Raw genomic sequence first — 26,479 nt, 5'->3', positions numbered from 1 at the left:
GCTCAGCTCATTATGTACGGTCGTCCTTTAACAACCTGTTTGATTAGGCATCCGTTTGCCTACTAAGTAGGCTTGGGCGGTATGACGGTATACCAGGATATTTCGAGATCCCGCCGGTATGATTCTCAATACCGTGACGTCACAGACTGCTATTTTACACTGACACGGAGTTGGATTGTAGTGCACAGCACGCGCCAGCAGAGGGTTATGTGGCTATCGTTCTGGGACTGGGAGCTAACGTTATAGTAGTCTGGTGCGGGCTAACTGGCTACCGTTCTGGGACTGGGAGCTAACGTTATAGTAGTCTGGTGCGGGCTAACTGGCTACCGTTATAGTAGTCTGGTGCGGGCTAACTGGCTACCGTTCTGGGACTGGGAGCTAACGTTATAGTAGTACCTTGCTGGTGCGAGCTAACTGGCTACCGTTCTGGGACTGGGAGCTAACGTTATAGTAGTACCTTGCTGGTGCGAGCTAACTGGCTACCGTTCTGGGACTGGGAGCTAACGTTATAGTAGTACATGGCTGGTGCGGGCTAACTGACTACCGTTCCGTGATTTGTTTACTTGGTAACACGGTCCCCCCCCCCCCCCCCCCCCCCCCCCCGCTGATGAAAATCTAGTGCTAACGTTAAGCTCTCAGAATGGTAGCAGTCCTCCCGCAGCATCGAGTGCCAACGTTAAACTCTCAGAATGGTAGCAGTTAGCCCGCAGCATCGAGTGCTAACGTTAAGCTCTCAGAATGGTAGCAGTTAGCCCGCAGCATCCTACATACAACAACAACACACACCATCGTCACACCGCTTTACGGTATTTTCACAGCACTGTCGCAACATTACCGTAAAGCGTGAACACCGTTGAATACCGTCATATACCGGGGTATTATGTCAGCAAGGTATGACTGTATGAAAAAAATTATACCGCCCAAGCCTACTACTAAGATGTCTGTGGTGATGATGTAATGTAACACTTATAACAATGCTTTATTTATAACAAAGATTTATTTAGCATAGTCTATACCATAACTCAAAAACAGATTGCACATATTCATTTAAGTTTTCAGCCAGACTCAGTGATTTAGGTTGCTAACAAAGCAATATCGTTTCACGTTAAACTTCCATAGTATAGGTTTAGTCTAGTTAGTTAGTCTACATAAATGGGCAAGTAGCAAATCTCATACAATTCTAATTTACTCCCTAGTTTACTCCTAGACAGGTACTGAATTAAGTACGGTCTCAAAACCTGTATTGAATTCAAAGTATGCAAACTGTATCAGTATCATATATGATATGATATATAGCTAAAGAAAACAAAATCACACAATATTATAGAAATAAATCTAAAACATTTCAGTGATCAAGCTTTCCTATTTGATCTACTCAACAGTGACACCTTTTTAGACAGCATCTGAAAACACATCTTTTTAACTTGGCTTTTAACTGTATTTAGTATATTCCTTTAGTTTTAATCATTTTATTTAACTATTTTTCTTCTTTCTATTTGTTTTATTGCTTGTGATATGCAATTTGTCTACAGAGTCATGCATTTTATTATTAATTTGTAAAAAATAAATTGTGTGTTTTCAAAGCAATCTGGGCTGCTTTCTATTGAATGAAGGGTGCTTTATAAAGTTTATTATTATTATTTGTATTGATATTGTGCGTTGCACCATTCAAGAAATTTACACCTGAGCCATCATTGCTATTCAAAGAAAGGAATAGAGCCTGGGCTCTTGCCAGCCGCTCTGGGGATCCATCCTGTTGGTTATCTTTTAGACAGGTTAGAAACAAATGTACATCATCCATCTAGAATGCGAAATCAAGCTATTATTTTGATTTAATCACAAGTTCATTTTGGAAAGCGGTAAAATCTAGTAAATCCAAGGCTACTAGAATTGCCACTGCCTACAGAGGTCAAATATAATGACTGTTTGATAACTGAAGGTAAAGAGATTTGCCTGGCCTTCAACAACCATTTCGCCCAAGCTGGACATTTGTTTAATGAAGTAGACTGTGAGCATGGTGAAGGGCCTCCTCCTGGTGACTGCTATGAGCAGAATGAAGGGCCTGCCACCACATTTCTCTTTGAGACTATTACCCCTAATTAGGGATGGGAATCGAAAACTAATTGGCCGATGCCTGGAACCGTGTGCCTCCCGTGACTTTCGATTCCCTTATCGCTGCCAGGTTTTCAAAACAACGTTAGCGTTAGCATGTAGCCATGGCAGACTTATTTGATTCCTTAAGGGCTCGAAATTGCCTGGATTTTGGTAATATGCTCCCGAAATGCTCCCGCTGTTTGGCTACTTCTATGTGCAGTGAAAACTACTTGAATGCTTTAGAACATAGTCATTGATTTAGGTCAGGGTGAGCTAAAATTAGCCGCAGAGCTAACGCTATTTAACGTGAGCTAACGCTATTTAATCAAGCTCACAAAGAGAGATAAACAGCTGACAGCGGATAGTACAGGTACAAATACAATAAAGCAGCAGGTGGGGGCTGTTGTGTAAACCTTGTACTCTTTAGTTCAGGGGTTCCCAAACTTTTCAGGCCAGGGCCCAGAAAATAAGGCGTCAGAGAGCCGCGGCCCAATGCACATCGTCTGGCTTTTATTTAATTTTTTTTGCCAGGCGACCGATTTTTTAAGCCAAATATCACTTCAATCCTATTAAGTTAGTTCAAGTTAGTTATTCATTTATATGTGCTATTTATGAGAGGGCTAACTTGTTGCAAAATAATAATGATAATAATAATAGCCTCATTAAAATACTATTGTTGTTTCGGTTGTTTTCAGCGTTTTATGTGCATAATCTGTTATTTAGTTTGAAATGTTCGTTGAAATAAGTAGATTTTTCGTTTGTTTATTTATTAAGTTAATATAAAACCATATAGGTAGTCACATTTTAGAATACAATAGAATAGAATTTTAGAATACAACTAGAAACACTGTCCTGGCCTGCTTCTAAGTTCAGTGGCCTGACAAAAAAAAGAAAAAAAAAAAAGAAAAAAAATTTAAATCATCTCGCGGCCCACCCGTGGCTGCTCGCGGCCCACCTTTGGGTCGCGACCCCGACTTTGGGAACCACTGCTTAGTTCACATAATAAGAGCCGCAGTGTTTGTTTACAAGTCTACACTGTAAGCCATGGTGGTGCAACATACAAATGTGTCCGTGTAGCAACACAAGCCAATACCTTAGGACAGGGGCCCGGGGAGGGAGCTCCGTCTCTGTGTGTGTGTGTCTCTCTCTGTGTGTGTGTGTGTGTGTGTGTGTGTGACTCTGTGTGACTCTGTGTGTGTGTGTGTGTGTGTGTGTGTGACTCTGTGTGACTCTGTGTGTGTGTGTGTGCGTGTGTGTGTGTGTGTGTGTGTGAGACAGAAGTCGGAGGAATAACGACCTGTTATTCAATAGATTAAATTAGTTTAAGAATAAAAAAATAAATACATTTTAAGAGAATCTCAAATACATTATTTTATTTAAGTGTAGGCTATAGTTAATGTTTTATTTTTTACAGTTTTTGTATTTTTCTGACATGGGGGCTCAACAATAAATGACAATCAGAAATGTCAAGTTGCATGTTGTTATTCTAACCAGCTTAGACCCCTACGCTCTGCATCTTCTGGCCGCCTCAGACCTACTCCTATCCAAGCTCCGGGAGGGTCATCAAAGAGAAGTCGCCTATTCTCAGTCCTTGCCCCACAATGGTGGAATGAACTACCCACCCCAGTTAGGACAGCCGAATCACGTCCAATCTTTCGCCGTCGACTAAAGACGCACTTCTTCAACCATTATCTGAATAAAAAAAAATATATCTAACCCTAACTAACCGTACTGTCATGCACTTGTCCTAATAAACTAACCTACACTGTAGCACTCAACACTTTGATGAACATTGTTGCTCAGCTGATAGAGTTGTGCCCTTCCTGATGGCTTGTCGTACAGAACTTGTAAGTCGCTTTGGATAAAAGCGTCAGCTAAATGACTAAATGTAAATGTAAATGTAGTTCTGTTGCATTTCCAATTTATTTATGTAAATTATAAATTGATCAGGTATCGATAAAGAATCGAATCGATAAGCAGAATCGATAATGGAATCGTATCGATAAAATCCTATCAATTCCCATCCCTACCCCTAATGCAGTTTATAATATGTTGGTGTCTAAGAAAGTCGACTGGGGCTGGCGAGGACAACTTGGACCCTTTCTTTCTTAAATTAGCTGCTCCAGTAATCACAGAGCAAATAGCATATATTTTAATCTCTCTACATCAACAGGCACAGTTCCCAGTATTTGGGAAACGGCCCATGTCTCTCCTTTGCATAAAAGGTGGAGACAGAACTGACCTGAACAATTATCGTCCAATTTCAAAGTTGTCCTGCTTAGATAAAATCCTGGAATCATTAGTGAATAACCAACTCAAAACATTTCTCTCTAGCCACTGTTCTAAGTCGCCATCAATCTGGTTTCAGCGCTAACCACAGTACAATCTCAGCTACCATTTTAGTTATAAATGATCGTTTCTGCATTAGACAAAAGGAAACATTTTGCTGCCCTATTTATAGATCTGTCCAAAGCATTCGATACTGTTGATCATTCTCTTCTGTTGAATAGACTTTACAGTATTGGTTTTGATGGAATTGTTTGCGGTTGGTTCCAGAGCTATTTATCAGGCAGAAACCAATGTGTGAAAGTGGGGAAAACCCAGTGAGAATTATTACCAGTTACAAAAGGTGTTCCACAAGGATCAATCATAGGCCCCGTTTTATTTACTATTTGTATGAATGATATTATTTTGTCCTTGAAGGGCTGTTATATACAGAGAATTGACGGATGGCATTACTGTCCGTTGGTTTATTTTTAAATTAGAACCTAACGTCAACTCTGTCTGTCCAACAAATGGATACTAGTCATTGAAAATGAATTAAAAACAGATTTAGACAGACAAACAGCAGATCAATGTAGCTGTATAAGATCAAAGTAAGCTCCTTACAGATAGAGCGTAATTTAGTAAAATGTCCAGTGTCGTGTGTCATCATGCGTTTATTATTCCGACCAATACTGGATTTTTGGGGCCGGTGCAGATATTTGAGAGTAAAATAATTCCGATATCGATACATTCGCACACATTTTTCAACAACACTCTTCCAACGACACCTTGGTCATAAGCTTCCTTACCCATCTCGACCTTTGCTGATTATCTTCACCTCGAAGTAATAGACCCCACAGGCAGCCGGGATGGGGTGAGTGGCTCGTACGGATGCCGCATCTTTCGGAGTCTTCCCATGCCCTGGGGGGGAAGCGATGACATGGAAGACACAGCAATAAGTATGGGCGACTTGTAAGTAGGGGTGCACCGATATATCGGTCGGGTATCGGTATCAGCCGATAAGTGCCTTGTTGACTGCCATCGGCCTATAAACTCAAATTTGCCGATGGCAGTGGCCGATAAATATCCGTCAATTTGTGTCGTGTCAATCTGGTCCACACGTTTCAGTCAAGCAAACTGCACAACCCCGCCCCCACACTCTACTGCATCAAAGTTACTTATGATTAACAAAGGCATTAGTTTTGTGGCATTAACGTTATATTTCATTTCAACCTTTATTTAAAATCGTAAGCATCTGAGGTTTCCCTCATTTACAGAAACGACGATTGTACAGTACATAATAAAAACAATATTCACAGAAATTTAAACACCAGAGTAAAACAAATTAAAAACGTTTAAAAATCATTTTAAAATATCAACTAAAACAGTTACAGGTAGTCACACAATGGTCTGAAATCATACATTTAAACATTCCAAGGGAAGGGAGAACCTCCAATTTTAGCGTGAGTTGAAGGACATTCCATGAGTTAGAGGCATCAAAGGAAAAGGCTGACTTCCCTAGCTCAGAACAAATCTGAGGAACCCTAAGAACCATCCAGTCATTCGATCGAGTTGAATAGGTTCCAATATTCCAATTTAACAGTGAGGAGATATAAACAGGTTGTTTACCAATAAGGGCTTTAAAAATGAATAAATACCAGTGTTTGTTGCGCCTTTCTGCAAGAGAAGGCCAACCCACCCTATCATACAGGACACAATGGTGAGTATCATATCTGTCACCAGTTATAAATCTGAGAGCTGAGTGATATGCAGAATCCAGAGGTTTAAGAGTTGATGCCTATAAATTACATCACCATAGTCCAAAACTGATAAGAAGACTGATTCCACAATTGTTTTTCTACTAAATAGAGGAAAATTGGATCCGTTTCTGTACAGGAAACCAATTTTCTGTCGCAGTTTAGTGGCAAGATTTTCCACATGGAACTTAAATGTTAATTTCTCGTCAAGCCACAGGCCAAGATATTTATACTCAGTGACTCTCTCTATACAAGAGCCACTGACAGTAGATATCCTCACATCATCAAGGTTAATATTCCTTGCTCTTGAAAATAACATAAACTTTGTCTTACTAGCATTAAGAACCAATTTAAGACTAGTAAGGGCATCCTGTAGAGCATAAAAGGAAAGTTGCAATTTCTCAAAGGCCAGCTGTACAGAGTCTGCAATACAGTACACAATTGTGTCATCAGCATACAGATGGGCATGACATCCATACAAAGAAGAAACAATATCATTAATATAAATTGTAAAAAGGACAGGACCCAAAACTGAACCTTGTGGCACACCTTTAGTCATGGCCAAGAATTCAGATTGTGCTTGACCTAACTTCACACACTGCCGCCTAGAAGATAGATAATCCTGAAACCAGACACAGGCATTATCATCCAACCCAATGTTAGATAGTTTCTTTAGAAGTAAGTAGTGATCAACTGTGTCAAATGCTTTTGATAAGTCAACAAAGAGGGCAGCACAATGTTTCTTCTTATCTAATGCTGAAATAATGTCATTTGTAACCAAAGTGATGGCTGATGTTGTACTATGTTTGGCTCTAAAACCAGATTGTTGAGAGCTAAGTATGGAGTTAGTTGAAAGGTAATATTTGAGTTGTTTACTTACTAGTGTTTACATATATAGTTACATGTTCAATAACATCAGCGTATTTACCCGACCATAGCAAGCATTACTCATTCATATCTCTCACTTCCTTCCTTTGCTCAGAGAGCCCGTACTGAATTGTACCCATTCTGCAATCTGTTAAAGTTTTCAATCAGACAAATGTATAGAAAAGCTTTTATTATAACATTCGTTGCAGTAAAATCATTATGCCTCGTTTAGTACTCCTGCGGAGCGCTGGTAGTCTACTCGTGGGCCGCGGCGAGCTAACGTTATTAGCTACGGTAAGTTTGTTGTGGTTCTCTCGTGAAGATCAATGGCGGACTTCCCGGAAGTAAAAAACAAATAAGCGCTTGCCGATTGGTGGTAAGAACAGCAGGAGGTGGGTGCAAGCGGTGTGACGTAATTGGCAGAATCGACTGTCAATCAAAATTGTTCTGTTGTACCTGACACGACACATGCATTGCAAACTCAGATTATGGAGATATTACTGGAGAACATGGAGCTTTGTTTGAGAGATAGTCAGTGCTGTCTCTTAAACTCTTAAAACTCATACATTTTTTAGTCAAGTTAAGGTATTGTATGACTCAGACTTCAGCAATAATCATGAGCATTATAAAATATATAAAAAACACACATGGCATGATGGAATACCATAAACATATTTTTTTTTTTTATCCACTTTTTCTCCCATTTTCTATATTTTTCTCCCATCCCAATTTCGTGTCATCCAATTCAATCCTCCCCTGTCACAAACGCTGTTTCTTGCCTCCCACAAGCCGGCTGCAATGTGGACTAAGTCATACATAGCACAAGTCCCCTCCGGTACTTGAGGTATCTTTTCACCTGCGCAGCTCGATCTCTCAGTGGCGAGGAGTAACGCGTGGGAGGCTCACGCTGCCCCCGACACTTCCTGATTCTACTGCGCAGGCGCACCAACCGACCTGTAGGAGTCGATGTCCACAACACCCGATCCCCACCCATCAGTTTCCCACCCCCTAATACGGCCAATGTGTATTAGTATGAATGACCAGCTAAACTGAAAGCAATGTGGAGCGCTGGGCTCGAACAGGCAAGCCCAGCGTCTCAGTCATTCGTGGCGAGCGCCTTGCCCACTACGCCACGTAGCCGCCCTACCATAAACATATTTCTTGAGGTTTCCTTTTTTAAGTAAGTAAAGAGCCTATGTTCATATCGGTGAGCACAATTTGTAACACAAAAAGAGAGACGTGTAGCCTATTTATTTATTTAATATTTTATTTATTCATTTTATTATTATTATTTTATTTGTTGCCATGCCTAAAATAATAGTCAAGCATAGGGCTAAAACATTTTCATAAATATAATTTGTTGTTATATGGTTATAATAAAAGCGTTTCTATACATTTGTCTGATTGATTGAAAACTTTAAACCCTTAGGGGTCACGCTGGAGCTTTGAACCCGTCGGCGGACAACAAAAGAATTAGAATCCCTCTTAAATTCTTGCTAGATGGTATGATTGTAATAATCTCCATTTGCGATAAGAACTACATCGCGTCAGGAAACGCACATACATGGACGCGCGCACACACAAACAGCGCATAGGTGTTAATCACTGAGTGATCTAATATGCATATTCTTCAGCGCGAGAGGGGGGGGGGGGGGGTTGTGTTTCTCACTGTCTGTCGTTGATAATATAATCTGAAGAGGTCCTGCATTATTATTATTATCATTCTCGAGAATACACGGGACCCGACGGAACGTTAATTTATGTATTAAAAGTAGTCTAACATGCTTTTCATACTCGCCCGTGTATATACCCACGTCGCGCTAAAACAACATAACTACTGTATGGCAGAGACAGAGTGCGTGTGTGTACGAGTTATGAGTTATCTCGCAGTTCATTCAAGCGCGCATCACGGTGATGACAGCTCTCTAGAGTAGAAAGGTGCGCTCACAGGGGCGTAGCTGGAGATTCTGTGCCCCATGAAAGAATCAATTTGTGGGCCCCCAATCTATTAAAAAATGTGGGGCCCCCAATCTATAAAAAAATTTGGGGCATTTGCTGGGCCCTTGGAATCATCCTAACCCCCCCCCCCCCCCCCAGCTACTCGCCTGCACACACACACTCTCTCTCTCTCTCTCTCAAACAGAGAAATCAAAAGAAATCAGTACATTACAGAAGGAATAGCTGGGAATCCATTCCTTGTGCCGTCAGAACCATCTAGAAGGAATACTACATCCTTTCTGGCAGTGTCATGATCAACTATAACGGTGGTTGGTACAGTACTGTAAATACCATCCGAGTAGAGTAGAAAGTAGAGAGGTGAAGACCTGTTCTCTCTCTCTCTCTCTCTCTCTCTCATTTACATTTACATTTACATTTAGTCATTTAGCTGACGCTTTTATCCAAAGCGACTTACAAGTTCTGTACGACAAGCCATCAGGAAGGGCACAACTCTATCAGCTGAGCAACAATGTTCATCAAAGTGTTGAGTGCTACAGTATAGGTTAGTTTATTAGGACAAGTGCATGACAGTACGGTTAGTTAGGGTTAGATTTTTTTTTTTTTTTTTTTTTTTTTTTTGCTGCCACACGTGCTGTCAGGGTCAAACCAGTCTGGATTGATGTTGTAGTCTGAAAAAATGCCAGGAAATGCTCAGAGAATTGTTGCATATATAGAACACAAATGTTCTAGAATGTTCGATTATGACATCATACTGTGACGTACTCCTCCTGTAGTGTGAAAAAACATGCATTCTCATAAATATTACGATCAAATCTATGATGAGGGAAGGAGTGTAGTTCCCTTATCATTAGCTGAATTCACTGAATTCTCTTCAGAGGCTCCTGCTGCAAATTGGTAATGACTGTACCAGAATGTTTGATAGGACATTGATTGAAAACTATCGTCTCAAATTTGACAATTGATGGCTTATTTTGAAGGTATGAATCTGTAATTTTACATTATGTAACAAAAAAAAAGAGAATATTCTGAGAAGGTGGAGCTAGAAACTCTAGACCTCAGGGGGTTAACAGATTGCAAAATGGGTGAAATACAGTACAGCTCAATACAACAACAGTGCTAAGACTGGAGGATGAAGACCAGAAAAAGACTTTCGGCTTTTTTACATAAGGGTCCTCCATTTTCAATTCATCAAAACATTTAGAGACATAAAAATATACAGTAGTTTCATAATATTTTTTATTTTTTTGCCACAAATATCGGTATCGGCCGATTGTGTTAGTTGAACAATCGGTATCGGCCGCAAATTTTCATATCGGTGCATCCCTACTTGTAAGTATTAGGGATGCCCCGATCGATCGGCCAGCGATTGGTATCGGCCGATATTCAGTATAAATATGAGATTGGGGAATTCCGATAAAGCTTTCTAGTCGCCGATTGCGAAAACCGATCAATGGCGCAAAAAACATGAGCCTATTCTCAGCAGAGTTGTCATTGTCGCATGTTATCTAACCTAAAACATGTCGGAGGTGTGGAACTATTACAAAGTATCTGAGACAGATGCAACAAATGCCATTTACAATGTATGCCAGGATAAAAGACAGTCCATCACCCAGAGAAGCATGGAGAGTTCATTAAGCTTACCGCAGAGAGTACAAAGAACCAAAACGGCCGCTAACACAAACCACTTTAGAGAGCACCCGTGAGTATTAGGCTTGGGCGGTATGACTTTTTTCATACCGTTATACCTTGATTACCTAATACCCCGGTATACGGTATATGACGGTATGACTTTCATTATCATCAGCGGGGGGGGGGGGGGGGGGGGGGGGGGGGTGGCAGCCCGTGTTACTAGAGCTGCCGCGATTACCGCATTACCGCGGTATCGCTGTTACATCACGGCCACCGCAGAGTAGGCTGAATACCGCATCACCGCTGTTTTTTATAATAATAATAATAAAGTACCCTCCTCTCGTTGGGCTTGCGGCTCTGCAGATATACCCTACTCCTCTATCGAGGTTCCAAGCGACCCTATTGGGTACCAGAAAAGTCACGTGAAACATTGCAGACCACTGATTGGTCAGAAGAGAGACGCGTCACACGTTGGAGCGTCCTGCAGTTTTTTACGTCCTGAATGTCAGCCATTGATCAGAGCTCATCACAATACGGCTAATAACGTTAGCTTTAGCTCCCCGCCGGAGTGGACTACCATCGCTCCTCAGGAGTACTAAACGAGACATAATGATTTTACTGTCTGCAACGAATGTTATAATAAAAGCCCTTCGTTCTATACACTTGTCTGATTGAAAACTTTTTAAACTTTATTAACAGGACTCTAACCCTCTCTCGGGAAGATGGCATTTAAGAAAGTATCTGCTGTTAAAATGACACAAACATTTGTTTTGTGGCATTAACGTTATATAGTTAGTGTTACACGTTCAATAACAAGCATATTATTTACCCGAAGATAGCAGTAAACAAGGCATTACTCTGTTAGTCCGTTCATAGCCGAGTTCCATTCCGTTGCTCATTCCGTACCAAACTACCCATTCTGCAATCTGTTAATAAAGTTTTCAACCAGACAAATGTATAGAAAGGCTTTGTTTTATTATAACATTTGTTGCAGTAAAATCATTATGTCTCATTTGGTCATGCTGTGGAGCGCTGGTCGGCGGGCCGGGCAGCTAACGTATTCGCTCTCGCAAACAGAACAATGGCGGCATGCCGAAAGTAGAAAATGAATAAACGCTTGCCGATTGGTGGTAAGGACAGCAGGAGGTGGGTGCTAGCGGTGTGGCGTAATTGGCCGAATCGACTGTCAATCAAAATGGTTCCATTGCATTGGTTGAAAGCTCTGGTTGAGAGAATAGTATCCCGCTGCAGGCCGCCAGAATGGTTCCATTGCATTGGTTGAAAGCTCTGGTTGAGAAAATAGTATCCCTCTGCAGGCCGCCAGACGATACTGGGAGAGAGATAGTGATACCATAAATGATGTTTCCTTTTTTTAAGTAAGTAAAGAGGCCTACAAATGCAAACACAGTAGTTTCTTTTTTTTGAACTTTCTTTTATTTTGTGTCATAATGAACATCACATTGCATTAATCATACAGTATAATATACTTGATTCACATAGTCAATGACATTTGTTACTCAGGCTCTTCCCTCTTATTCAATTTGTTTTCAAAGTATTCAGCGTAATCAAAATAAGCTGTATAATCCGAGTACGCCTCATAAACAACCCAGAGGGGAGGGATTTTTACAATATATTTTTTTTTGGGATTTTTTGTAGGATAAGAAACGAAGAAATAAATAGAAAAATAAATTTAGCAAAAAGGAAAAAAAAATTAACAGAAAAAAAAGAACAAAAAAAGAAAAAGAAAAAAAGAGAGGGCGTCAGGAGGGTCAGACTCATGCTAGTGTATCTCCAGGTACAAGGTTACAAGTGACCATCTCTGCATAAACCAGGGTTAGAAATTAACATTTTTTTTCAAGGGCTTTTTTTGCCCCCCTTAATTGATTTTCGGGGGCTTTTTTTTGTATTTCGGGGGCACTGAATTTTTATGATGAAAATTAACATAAGGATTATAAAACATTGTTGACACTTTTTTTTACAGTCTTCGTCCCTATGTTTGATAATGTAATGTTAATGTCTCCATATATAGGGCTCTACGCTAACCTTTTTCCCAAGGAGCACATGTGCTCCTAAATAAAATGTTAATAAATAAAATCTAAATAAAAATTTAGGAGCACACAAAGAAATTTAGGAGCACAGTGCAAATTGTTCAAGTAACACAGAGTTTATTAACTATTTATCTCATGCATTATTATACTGTGCGTGTGCACACTATGAATTGAAAATGGGGGACCCTGATGTAAACAAGACGAAAGTCTTTCTCTGGTCTGCATCCCCTTAACTTGTGTGTATTGAGCTGTACTGTATTGTACCCATTCTGCAATCTGTTAATAAAGTTTTCAATCAATCAAACGCAAAGGATATCGGTTGTCAAGCTGCTTTTGTATGTTGTAGTGTTGTTATGATACCAACATTTTGACTTTGATACAGATAGGAAAGGTAATGGAATATATTATTAGATGACAGAACATTGAAAATTCTTTATACAATTATTTAATTCATTATGAAATAGAAATTCCGTTTTTGGGTGGAACGTTTGTTGCAAGGAGGGAGGAGGCGGGGACCGCTGCGTGTTACACACAACACGGAGAAATGGTCTAGCTGCTTCGGTGCGTCGTTAACGTTAACGTCGGAAGAAATTCCCCACTAAGCCCTAAATTCAGAGCAGAGCAGTATCCTAATGACTTTTATGCTTCAGTCGATAAGGTGTTTTGCGAATTCTGTCAACATACCGTGGGTACTGGACCCGCAAAAACACGTGCGAATATCACTTCAAAAGCCATGTCAGCCGGATTCCTCTCTTTCTCCTCGTCTCTCTTTTGCTCAAAATAAAAATGAATGGGCTTCATGGCTGGCTGATTTTTTTGCGTTGTCTGATTCTGAATGTATAACTTGCCTAAGCCGGTACCGTGACTTTGTTTTCGGGCGCTACTGTGATTGGACGTTTATGCGCCTTGTGTAATGTGGGACTATTATAACAGCGGAGCTGTTTTGTAATCGTCACTCGTCTCGAGTAAATGATTTTTCCGGGTGGCGCACACACACATATTATTAGGGCCAAATACAAGGGAAATGCTCGCACTGTAGATCATATATATAATTATATATATAATTAGTAAACTGTCGGGGGCATTTTCTGCCCCCCTTAACTGATATTCGGGGGCATTTTGTCCATTTTCAAGGGCATTTTGCCCCGAGCCCCCGTTAATTTCGAACCCTGGCATAAACATATCTTTTTTCAGTTGCAATTGAGCAGTCATTTCTTCCATTGTATACATCTGTCTCAGTCTCTTGGTCCATTGTTTGATTGTCGGTGGTTGATTTTGTAGCCATGCCATAGTTATCATTTTCCTTGCAGTATCACTCTCAAGATGTATAACGTATCTCCATAGTATGTGCCTTTCGGTATACATCCCAAGATATAGTACGATGGATTCAGAGGTAAGTCAAGATCTAGAATGGTTTTAATCTCATTTTTGATATTCACCCAAAATGTCTGCACCCTTGGACAGTCCCAGAAAATATGTGTATGATCTCCGATCATTCCACATCCTCTCCAACATAGTGGTGAGGACCCACCAGCAAATCCGGAGAACTTGAGGAGTCCTAAAGTACCTGACCTTGACCTTCCAGTCAAACTCCTTCCACATTGGGCTATTTGTGATTTTATGATTGCTTGAATGGCTGTCCTCCCATTCTTCATTTTCTATGATCACATTAGCTTCCAACTCCCATTTTTCTTTAATATAGGTGGTGTCTCCTGGATCGTCTAGTTGTAACATGTTGTAAATATTGGATATCTGCTTTCTTTCCATCAAGTTTTTTTCTATTGTGTTAATAAAGTACCGCTCCACATTTGTTGGTGGTCTCTTAATTGCTTCCCACTCACTGTGAGTCATTACATAGTGTCTTATTTGAAAGTATCTAAACAAGTCTTTCGAAGGTAGATCAAAACATTGCTGTAGCTGTGCAAACGATTTAAAACAGTCTCCTTCCATTAATTGATCGATAGTAACCAGGCCCAAATCCGCCCATTTTTTAAAACCCCCATCCTCCATAGCTGGCCGGAATTCTGTATTGTCTGCTATTGGCATGGCCCTAGATATTGATTGTGGACCTCCCCCCTTTTTCCTTACACTTTCCCATACCTTTAATGTATTTGTAATCCATTTGTTACCAATCTTAATTTTTTTCCAGTATGCTTTCCCCAGGAATATTATGGATCTGAGAGGAGTCTTTGGAATTTAGTTTTGCTCAATCTGTACCCATCCGGAATCTAGGTCCTTTTGTATCCAATGCACAAGTATGCATAATTGAGCTGCCCAGTAGTAGTTTCTTAGGTTTGGCAGACCAAGACCACCCTTGTTCTTTGGCAAACAGTGTTTTAAGCCTTACTCTAGGTTTTTTCCTCTGCCAGATAAATTTGGATAGGAGTTTATCTAACCTTTTAAAGGTAGTGGCAGGAATTGGTATAGGTAGAGACTGGAAGAGAAAAATAAGTCTAGGTAGCACATTCATTCGAATTGATTCTATTCTTCCCACTAGGGAGAGAGGTCAAATGTCCCATCTGGCCATGTCTGATTTGATTTGTACAATCAACTTTTCGTAGTTTGCTTGATATAACTGATTGCTGCTGGGAGTCAAAATTATTCCTAAATACCTGAATCCGTCTCTAGCCCAATGGAAGGGTGCTACAGGCCTGTACGCTGCGATGATATGATCGCGAATTGCCCCTTTAATTGGCCGTTGCGATTGGTAAATATTATCTTGGGGCGGGCTTGCGAGTAGTGCTTTCAAGCCTTGCATTCGCATTTCACTCGTAAATTATCCAAGGCGTGTGATGACGCCACTCACGCGAGCTGTCAGTGCGACACAATGTCGTGGTGCTATGAAAGAATCTGTCGGCAATGATGAATGAACTTACTGCGATCACCGATAGCCTGAGTGAAAAAAAAGATTTGCGTGGAGTGAATCTGGGTCACGCTATATACTTGGAACTTGTAGTCTATCGTGCGATTAAAGACCATGTCCCTATCTGCGTAGTCTATACATCCAACACCAAATCCCATAATTCCTAGCAAAACGAAACTGAATGTGGGCTCTCTTCCTTTAAATAATAATATGGCTCTTGCTCCGCAAGAACAACGGAGTGGATAATGGATATCAGTCAATTTTATGACAACCACGTCCGATGTGGAGAGATGATAAGATGATGATGATTGACGTGATGATGTGATGATTGATTGACGGGGACACGGAAACTTAACGTTCAGGATCAGCCATGCATTACGTGAGTACCCCACTATTAGGACGTGAAATACTGTCTACTTAAATTGACACCGCGGATCAATAAAGTATCAACCTATCTATCTAATAATGAGACGATATGCAAATAATATAATACTAATAATTGTCGGTTCCCCGTATATGAAATGAAATGACTGCTGGTAAAATCACTGTTTATTTCTCGTTTTGCATAGTATTACATTCCACTTCTATAAACAATCAAAGTCCTACCGTAAGAGCCTCATACGGGTCAATTAAACCTTTTTTATTAGTCTTTCCTTCGAGCTAAGTTGGACTGAACATTTCACTGTCAAAAGCGCAAATGTAAACAAGGTTGCGTCGCAACACGGTTTTCAAAATAAAGGTCACATATACAAATACCTCTCAATTCTTATTAAAAAAAGTCCTGGATATACATAAACATTAATTGGCATAGATCTCTATAAACGGCCCAACACATTGATCACTTTAGGCACACACTGAAACCAGTAACATCACAAATATGAAGCAGGTAATTACCCATACAAATAATAAACCTTTCATGAGGTTATTTACAATAATAATAATTCATTTGATTTCTAAAGCACTTTTCATTGTGAAACAAATGTATGCAGAGTTTCTTCTCCTCCTGATTAATGGTGTGTGTGTGTTGTGATGATCTCATTCAAGGAGCACTACACAAGCGCGCGCACACACACACACAGTTTGTTGTTTTTGTTCTATTAGTGATTTACACACTCTCAGTTGGTTCATTATAAAAGATACAAACCTGAAAACAAACGCACTTAAATGTTAAATAAAAGGACCACAGTAATGAGGCAGGAGGAACATATATTTTTTAATAATGGTAAAATTGTTATTAAAAAATGTGCCCCTAAAAAATATTTTTTGCCCCTAAATTTCTCATTTAGGGGCAAGTGTGCCCCTAGTGAAAAAGCTTAGCGTACAGCCCTGTGCTATACTATTCAGATGTGTTGGCCATGTTCCCACTATCATCATGGCTTCTGATTTGGTCTCATTTATCTTATAACCCGACAGTTCGCCGTAATTTCTTAAATCCATCATTATGTTTGGAATTGATTCTAAAGGGTTTTTGATATAAAGTAAAATGTCATCAGCAAATAGCGAGATCTTGTGTGTAATGCCTTTTTGGTCATCTATTCCCTGTATCCGAGGGTTTGATCTAATCATCTCCGCTAGTGGCTCTATGCCAATCGCGAATAGTAACGGAGACAAAACGTCTCCTTGGCGTGTCCCTCTCTGTATCTCAAAGAAGTGAGAGCAGTGACCATTCACCCTTACTCTAGAGTTAGGATTTTTATATAAACATTTTATCCAATCTATAAATGTGTTATTGAATCCCATACCTTTCAATGTTAGTTCACGGTACAGCCAATCAACTCTATCAAATGCCTTCTCGGCATCTAAGCCGAGAAGCATTGATTGTTCTTTTCGAGATCCAGCCACTGTTTGCAGATTTAAAGTTCTTCTGATGTTGTTAGCACCCTGTCGACCAGTGATAAAGCCAGTCTGGTCTGGGTGTATCAGTTTAATAATATGTTTCTGTATTCTTTTTTTAAGTATAGATGTCAATATCTTGAAATCGTTGCAAAGGAGACTTATGGGCCTATAGGAACTACATCTTGTGGGGTCTTTACCTTCTTTATGTATTACCGAGACAATAGCTTCTGACCAGCTTCCTGGTGGATCTCTCTCAGATAGGGCATAGTTATAAACTACACTTAATACTGGTGTTAACTGTTCAGTGAAATGTTTATAAAATTCATTTGAAAACCGATCTGTACCTGGTGATTTATTGTTCTTAAGCATCTGAATAGTTTCCCCTATCTCCTTATCCGTAATAGGGGAGGTTAGCTCATCCGCCTCATCTGGGGATAGTTTAGAAAGTTTAAGGTTATCTAAGAAGTTGTTGATTTTTTCTTTCTTGTTTTCCAATTGCTGTGCTTTGTAGAGGTCGGTATAGTAATCTGCAAATGCATTAGCAATTTCTTGCGTTTGCATTACTTCCATGTGTGTGCTGGGGTGTTTAATCTTTGGAACTATCCGACTTGACTGTATTTTGTGGAGCTGGAATGACAGTAGCTTGCTTGCCCTATTTCCCATCTCATAGTAATTCCTACCAGCAAATCTAAGGGCTCCTTCCGCTTTGTATGTCAACAGGTCATCTAGTTTGTCTGCAGGTTAGTAGAGCTTTTAAATCTTCCTCATCTCTGTTCAGTTTATGTTTCCTTTCTAGTATTTTTAACTCATTTTCTAGGTTCTGCTGTTTTTCATTTAGCTGTTTCTTTAGTGCACTTGAAATTGAGATAATTTTACCTCTCATTACAGCCTTTGCCGCGTCCCATAAAATTGATGGCGAGACATCCCCCTTATTGTTGAGATCAAAATAACTCTTCAGTTCTTCACTTATCCTCTCCCGTGTGTGAGAGTCAGACAGCATGGATACATTGAGCCTCCAATATTTAAAGATCTTATTGGTATTGAGGTTAAGTTGAAGAGTTAGAGGTCCATGATCTGAGATGGTCGCTGGTTCAATGATACATGATTCAACTTTGTCAATATCTTGCTTGGAAATACAGAAGTAATCTATCCGAGAGTAGCTACCATGGACCCCAGACCTAAAGGTAAAGTCTTTCTGCCTAGGATGGTGGAAACGCCATGCATCTGTAAGTCCAAATTCTTTTATCATTGCATTCAGTGATCTAGATTTTTTTTTTAAATGGGTCCACAATCTACAGGAAGTTTGTCTACTTTTGGAATTAGTACACAGTTGAAATCACCGGCCATAAGGATAATTCCTTTGGCGTTACCAGCCAAAAGTGAGGCTATACCTTTAAAGAAATTGGGGCAGTCTTCATTTGGTGCATATATATTTAGAAAGGTTATGATTGATCCTCCTATTGACCCCAGGACCATAACATATCTGCCCTGGTCATCTGCAATTTCCTTTTCTTTGGTAAAGTATACTGATTTGTTAAATAGAATAGCCACTCCTCTTTTTTTCCCTGTTTGACAGGACGCACTATACACCTGGCCCACCCATTCTCTCTTCAGTTTCTGGTGTTCGTTCATTGATAAGTACGTTTCTTGAATGAATGCTATAGAGCACTGCATTTTCTTAAGTTGTCCAAAAAGTTTTTTCCTCTTTATTGGGTTGTTAAGACCATTTATATTGTAACTAATACATTTAAGGCTTGTCATAATGTCATTGTATTTCGTATGTACAACATAGATCTATCTTCCCTAGTATATGAGCTTGAGGCATTTGTCAAAGAGTATACAACATAAAAAACAAAACAAAATGGTCCCCTATTCACTTGTAAGGGAAAACCTAGGGCTTCCAATTTTCCAGTAAGCTGTCTTACATAAATCTAGTGATGCACCGATGTGAAAATTGTGGCTGATACCGATAACCGATATTAATATTGCTGTTCTGGCCGATACCGATATTTACCGATGTCGATATCTCTGTATAGAAAACACTTTATGATAATCAAATAAAGCGCTATTTTCCAAAACGCATATTTTTTTTTACTTTTGTAACTTATTTTCAGAAATGACTGATATTTTGAAACTATTTAAGGCCAAAACATGTAAAAAGAAGAAAAAAAAGATTAAAAAAAATAAAAATAAAAAAATTTAATATCGGCCCTATCTTGATATCGGACCGATACCGATGTGTAAAAAAACGGCCATATCGGTAGGGATGCCCCCCGGACCCCGGTTTTAAACGGGAACCGGTTCTATATTAGAAAATACCGGAGTATTTATAAGCTCTGACGTCCTCGGTACTGCTATCGATACTCTAGAGAAATTATTATTATTATTATTATTATTATTATTATTATTATTATTTAAAAGTTGCGAACGATCCTCTCTCTGTCTCTGCACGAGAAGCGAGCCGCAGCCAGCGAGTCTCCTCGCGAGTCGCTCGCTAGTGCTACACATAGACATACGGGTCCTACATACGGGTACTCCTTAATGAAAGTGTCCCCGACGCCCCGTGCTATAGCGCTCTGCACACAGACAGCAGCTCTGCATGCACTGAGTCGTGATCATGGCGGATAGAGCGAAGCGTTCTAAAGTATGGATATACTTTACAAGGGTCAATGCCGACAATGCACGTTGCCACAAGTGCAACAAAACATTTGCCAGTAAGGGTGGCAATACGAGCAAATCAATTTATCAAAACATCTGTTGGCAAAACATGATATTAGTGTGCAGAAATGCGCGTATTCGACTGCCTTGCGCGCAGTGTTCCATCTGCATCCACTGCAGCCGTAACCGTAAGCCAAGATACGGAGTTGCCTAGGCTAATAACGAATTATTACAAATAGGCTAATAAACAAAACAATTGTTTAGCTACAAATACTACAATCTAAACTTTTTATAGATCGTCAAGCTGAGGCGTCAGCCACTATGTCCCAGGCCAGTGAGCCCAGGGCCACCACACATCCTCCTCCTCTACCTCCCTCCACCACCCAAAGTCCTTTCTCCCTAGCAGCTAGAGGAAGGATGACAGAGGATAGGGTGAACGAGTGTCACAGTTCTGTTAGCCTTTTGCATTTGTTGTTTATTATAAAAAGTCTATAATTCAGAGTCAGACACATTTAAAACATTGTTGCTGCTGTTGCTGAAGAAATTATATTAAATTATTATATTTATTTATAAAGTTATATAAAAGAACATTGCTGTTGCTGAAGAAATTATATTTATTTATAATACTTATTTATAAAGTTGTATTTATAAATAATAAAGCAATGTTGATTCTGTTCTTAATTAATTGTCTTTTTTTCTTGCAAAAAAAGAACCAAAAAGAACCGATAAGAGTATCGATAAAGTACCGAACCGTTAAGCAGTATCAATAAGAGTAGTAGTATCGATAAAATCCTAACGATACCCATCCCTACATATCGGCCGATATTATATCGGCGGCCGATATATCGTGCATCACTACATAAATCACAAATGAAATATTCTCCCGATGTTCTAGAGAGGTGTAGCTTTCTCTCTCAGGGAGCATATTGCACTAAGTGCAGAGAAGTTAACCACGAACGTATAGGGTTAACCTTTGCCTGATAACACAGGCTAAGTGTGATCCGTCTATGGCTCAGTCTCTGGCCTCAGAACCACATAAATTAAAGTAGATTTGATATATTTAAATTTTCCCAACAGGTAATTAATACTCAGGGTAAATGATAATCATATTAGTCAGCAGCATGTCCATTATTTCTTGTGTTTTACACTTATTGTAAACATTTCGTTAGTCTAATATATCTAACTGGTTTACTCATCTTTATCGTCCATGAATGATCTTAGGTCTGCGGCAGATAGTGACGTCATGGCTCCTTTCGTTCGCTGCTCTCGCCCTCTTCTTTGTGTTCGCCACCTGTCCCTTACATACGTCAAATACCGTGCACCGGTATGACTTTCATTTTACCCCGATAAAGGTATATCGGTGTGAATAAAAGGATACCGCCCAAGCCTAGTCAGAAGGGTAAAGCGATCACAAGAAAAGTCATGGAATTCATAGGGCTTTAAGTGCCATTAAGTGTAGTCAAGACGAGTACTCTGAGCCCCGTTACTCTCCCAGGCGGTCGCTGAAAGAGACAACAAGCATGCCATGAAGACCCGCCCTACTCTGCCTCTGATTCGCAGACTGTGGGTGGGGGAATGTGATTGGACCAAAGCATAGTAGACAGACACACAAGACAGTGGAGCAGTCGGACATGCACAGACGCTGCTTGTAGTGGATATAGCAGAGAATTTTTACTCGTGTGTTGACGCTGTCTCACACATAATACATAATGAAAAGTATAATTTGCAGAGACAGTTGTGGTTCGGTCCGGATCTTTGAGAATGCCTGTGTTAGACCTACAGTATAATACTGCCAGCTGCTATAACAAAACCAAAAACGATAGGTATCGACAGTAGGGATGGGTACCGAATTCGGTACTTTTGAGGTACCGAACCGAAACACGTCGGTACTACCGAGTATCGAATCAAGTGAGAAACTGAAAAAAAAAAAAAAAAAATTTTATTAAATTTTTTTTTTTTTACTTTTTTTTCTTTTCATGTCAACGTTCACATGCACAATATATGCTTACCTAGGATTTGACTTGATTCAACAACAAAGCAGTCGGAGCAATGACAAGCCGAAAACTGTCAAAATTGTAGTTATTTGAAGTTTGGATTTTTTTTTACGACTGAGGTAGGTAAATTAAATTTCTTGAGACAAAAGTACCGAAAAAAGGTACCGTTGGGTACCGGTATCGATTCACAGGTACGGTACCGGTATCGGTTCAAATGTGAAAGGTACCCATCCCTAATCGACAGTGTATCGGCCGACATGGCTCATAGATGATCTGTGGCAAAAAACGTGATCGGGCCATCCCTAGTAAGTATGAAATTATATGGCCTTTTGCTGCTGATATAACAATATATCCGCCACACTCGGTGTCCGCCAGTCGATGGCATGGACGATAGGATAGTTGTATACATTTTTGTACGAGCAGATTTTCAGACATGTCCACGAAATTAATGTCAGGAGCTCAAGATAAACGAGTGGGGATGTTATATCACTCACCATCACAAATATAAAGGACACAACCATGTCAATTAAAAAAGGAACACTGAATGAAATATATTCACAGGGCTCCAGACTACGTTTTCGGTGCTGCCAACTCTCAAGTTGGACGCACCAGCACATGATTGGTGGAAAAAGAAAGTAGTACTTTTTCTACTTCACTGACTCAGTCGTCTCTCCCTGCCTGCACTGTCATCATCATCACTCTCGTTGGCTCTCACACCCCACCAGCCTCCTCCTCCTCTCTCATTTGTTTTTAAAATAACCAGCTACAGACACCATTTCCTCAAACGTTTCTTCAACTTTCCTCAAATAGCTTTCTAAAGATCTTAGTTTTATATGATACCATGATGGTCGTTTCTCTGTAAATGTCTCATCTATTGACATGTTTATGTTATGTGTGGACCCCGCGAAGAGATGTTCTGCATCAGCTAATGGGGATCCTCCTAATAAAATCATAAATCATGAACAATGATTGCACTAGCTTAAAAAATTTGCCAAAAGGACTACAGTTGCGAATTAAACTGGCACATTTACATTAATGTTGATTAATGTGTATTGTCCTTTTTAAATAAACTGAAACTAATTCATCGTCTACGGAGCAGCTCCAGACGTCAGGTTATACTTGATGACATCACACGTTTTGGCAATCCATAGTTTTTGGATTAGGGAGAAGGCTGCTTGTTTTCACTAATATTTTTGGACCGTCTTAAAACTATAAAATCAAATCAAATGTATTTGTAAGGCCCAACAACACGCGTTAATGTCCCCATGGGCCGGACACGTCTTCTTTAAACAAGTCAAGAAGAAACGTCACAATAAATCAAGAACAAAACTAAAAACATGAAATCCAAAATAAAATGACAAATAAATAAAATGCAACACTCCCAGACATTCAACTCACAAAAAAACCTAGCAATAGGAAAAAAGATCCACAGGCAATGTGGAGGGGAGAAACCTTAGAAGGGCCGTTCAAGGGGGGGGGGGGGATCTCCCTTCTTAGAGGTCTTAGATTATTATTTATTACTATAGTAATAACATGTTTGAATAATTAAATTGGCTGTAGTTCCATTTTTCATGTAAACGAGAAAGCATATAATAATCCAACTGATGAGCCACCCGCTGAACTGCCCACTGAACTGAATAATAAAGTAAATAAAACGCTTTCATTTTCAAATATTACAGATCTCATCTTGTAAGAAATTTGGGTTAACCAAGTTGTGCTTATTATCATTATTTTAGATGCCTATTATGTTTCCATGATATTCCCATACCTCCCTCAAATAACAAAATTACCCCATATAACCATAATGATTCAGATGATGAGAGATTCTTAGATCTTTATTTGTGGAGAGTGGAGACACTATTGAGCCAAAGCAGACATACTGGATGCCAGTCATACATAGCCTGATGTTGGGGCTGGGATTAATATGCCATAGATCAATGGTTCTCAAACTTTTTCAAGGACCCCCAAACTGATGAATTGGATTCATCTCCAGGACCCTTATCTGAGAAGATCATTTTTAGATGTGATTTAGTCCGGAGTTCCATAGTTTATCATGCATGTAGGTGGGGAGAAATCTATGATCAGAATAGTCGTTCTTGTATACTCTCATTGGGCTAACTTCTAGTGAATTAAGTATTAGTGAAATTAAACTAATTTTAGACTCATTTTGCTGGGCCGGAACCCTCTCAAGGACCCCCGGGGGTCCCTGGTGCCCACTTTGAGAACCACTGCTGCTGCCACTGCTGCTGGACAGTAACACAGAGTAATGAGTGTGACTCTACAGTAGTTTGCTTTGGTGGCCTGAATAGCGTTTGTTTTAAGGGTTGTATCCAGTGTCTGCATATGAACATGACACATGTTGTATATGACACATTAATTTATTCTAGACAGAACAATCTAGTGACTCGGAAACAGGAAGGGCATGTGAAGAAGTACAAGACACAATAGTAGAAGAACACACCCAGGAAATACAAGCACACCTTATTCACATTAGCCTTTTCTAGCAGGCCCGCGTCAGAAACCTCTTGATAGCATGGCTAGGCAACTAGTCTAACCTGAATGTCAGATAAGGCATAAGGAGCTAAACAAATATATTAAATATAGGCCTACGTGTTTTGTTACCAGACACGTAACTAATTATTTACAGTATACAGCAGCTGTATGCTGGCCGCCGTGCGGCATCTGGTAATGACAAAATTATTGTTAATCCAGGTCAATTTCGGCAAAACAGCTTCATTATGTGAGTAGCCATATCAGCTTTATCAATCTTGCCGACTTTGTTTCATGGTGATTTCATATAATGACAATCGAGTTGAAATCCCCCATAGTGTGCAGCAGGCTAGTTTAATGGACAGTTCCTTAAAGCAGACAGGCTAGATGACAAGGAAGCTAGCTAACCTAGCTCAATGTGTTTTGGCTGTGGGGATATACCTCGCCAGCTGGTCGCTTTGCAAGATGTCCTCTGTCTTGTTGTTGTTTAAGCTGCTAGCATAGCATACTTTGTTTTTAGCCAGTACGGTGTTAGCCATGCTAACATTAACCCACTGACGTCAGCTGGCAAACCAGCCTAAACATCTGATCAGCTGTGTGATAAACACCCCCCTGCTCTCTTTATAGTACCTTTATAGTGTTTATAGTACCTTTATAGTGCACACGGAGGTTGTTCTGAGAGAGGCCGATGTAGCTGAACTTGTCCTTCGGGCTCCAGGAGCGAGGCAGCGGAGTCTCGGTCTCGTTGACGGCTGGATAAAGGCGTCGGAGTCGCTGGTTGAGCTCCTTCTCCTGCTCGTTCAGAGCCGAGTCCCCGTGAACAACCACAGACATGAGAAACCCACAGCCCGAGGACTGTCCAGACATGGCTACGGGACGATGTTTACTAAAGATGGCTCGTCAGTAACAACAAGCCAGAGCCACTTGTGTCAGTCAGTGTCAAGTTGTTTTTGTAACAAAGCTAGCTAGCTAGCTAGGCGAACTGGCTAACCACCTAGCTAGCCGACTAGCTAACACACAGCTAAACGTTAGCCAGCTAAGCAAAGCGATCGCTTAATAAAATGGGCTCGATTGACATTAACAAAAGCCACAAATCCAGCGACCTGGTTACAATATTGATTTGGTTACAGTGTTTGAGAGCGGATACGAGTGTCGACGTTACAAGACAAGAGGAGCAGGTCGATGTTTGGAGCAAACCGTCAGCCCTGGCGTCAGTTGAGCAGCTCGACGGAGTGAGCTCGAGCTCGGTCTTTTCTTTGTTGTCGGAGCGTCATCCACACATCTGATTGGTTTAGAGAATGTCCAGCCACTTCCTCGTGTAAGTGTCAAAAGTTACAAAGTGTGATTTTTTTAACAAAATGTAAATGTTAATATAGGAGCCAAAGCACTCATGAGTTATACCTTATTTCTATTGGCTTAGTTGCCCATGTACATGTCAAAATACTTCCCAAAGGTCAGTGAATACCACGATCACAACACCAGAGGGAGCTCCACAAATCATGTTAAACCCAGATTCGGCTCAAACAAGGGACTAAACACGTTTCGCAATTATGCCACATCAATGTGGAACGCCCTACCCAAAGCTGTAAAGGAATGTGAATCACTACCCACCTTCAAAAGCACTCTCAAAGAACACCTACGGGAGACTGCAATTCGAAACTGGCCCCTACAAATGTCTTAACCCAGTTGTACAGTAAATGACCAAGTATGGCTTTGTCAGTATTCCAATGTACAGTGTCCCCCCTACCCCAACCCCCCCCCCCCTCCAATGTACAGCCCCCACCCACCAACCCCACCCCACCCACCCAACCTCCTCCAATGTACAGTTTCTACGTCAAATGTATATACACTCTTTTTCTGGACACTTTTTGTATCACAAACAGTACTGTATTTGCAAATCTGATATGTCATAAATGTATAGATTACTGTAACTGAGGGGTACAATTCCCTGACTGTATTGAGAGTATGGTATCATTAAACCACTACTTAGTTATGTACTTTAATTACTGGCCATACAGT

The 26,479-nt window shown here is 40.2% G+C and overlaps 1 protein-coding gene across 3 annotated transcripts in view; it reads right to left on the bottom strand.

Moving 5' to 3' along the window:
* ranbp9 (RAN binding protein 9) overlaps positions 1-25,703 on the bottom strand; it is a 128,493-nt gene extending 102,790 nt beyond the window's left edge. For all 3 annotated transcript variants that reach the window (XR_014620441.1, XR_014620442.1, XM_084328032.1), the window contains exons 1-2: positions 25,111-25,703; positions 5,169-5,280 (exon numbers count right to left, since the gene is read on the bottom strand). Coding sequence is in view for 1 of the 3 variants with exons in the window: in XM_084328032.1 (XP_084184158.1) it covers positions 5,169-5,280; positions 25,111-25,327 (329 nt within the window). In the remaining 2 variants the exon portion in view is untranslated. The remainder of the gene's footprint in view (positions 1-5,168; positions 5,281-25,110) is intronic.
* Between the last annotated feature and the right edge of the window lie 776 nt (positions 25,704-26,479).

The sequence above is a fragment of the Notolepis coatsorum genome (genome assembly GCF_963971535.1).
Source record: "Notolepis coatsorum genome assembly, chromosome: 13".
Lineage (NCBI taxonomy): Eukaryota > Metazoa > Chordata > Actinopteri > Aulopiformes > Paralepididae > Notolepis > Notolepis coatsorum.
This window is presented reverse-complemented; position numbering and strand designations above follow the sequence as displayed.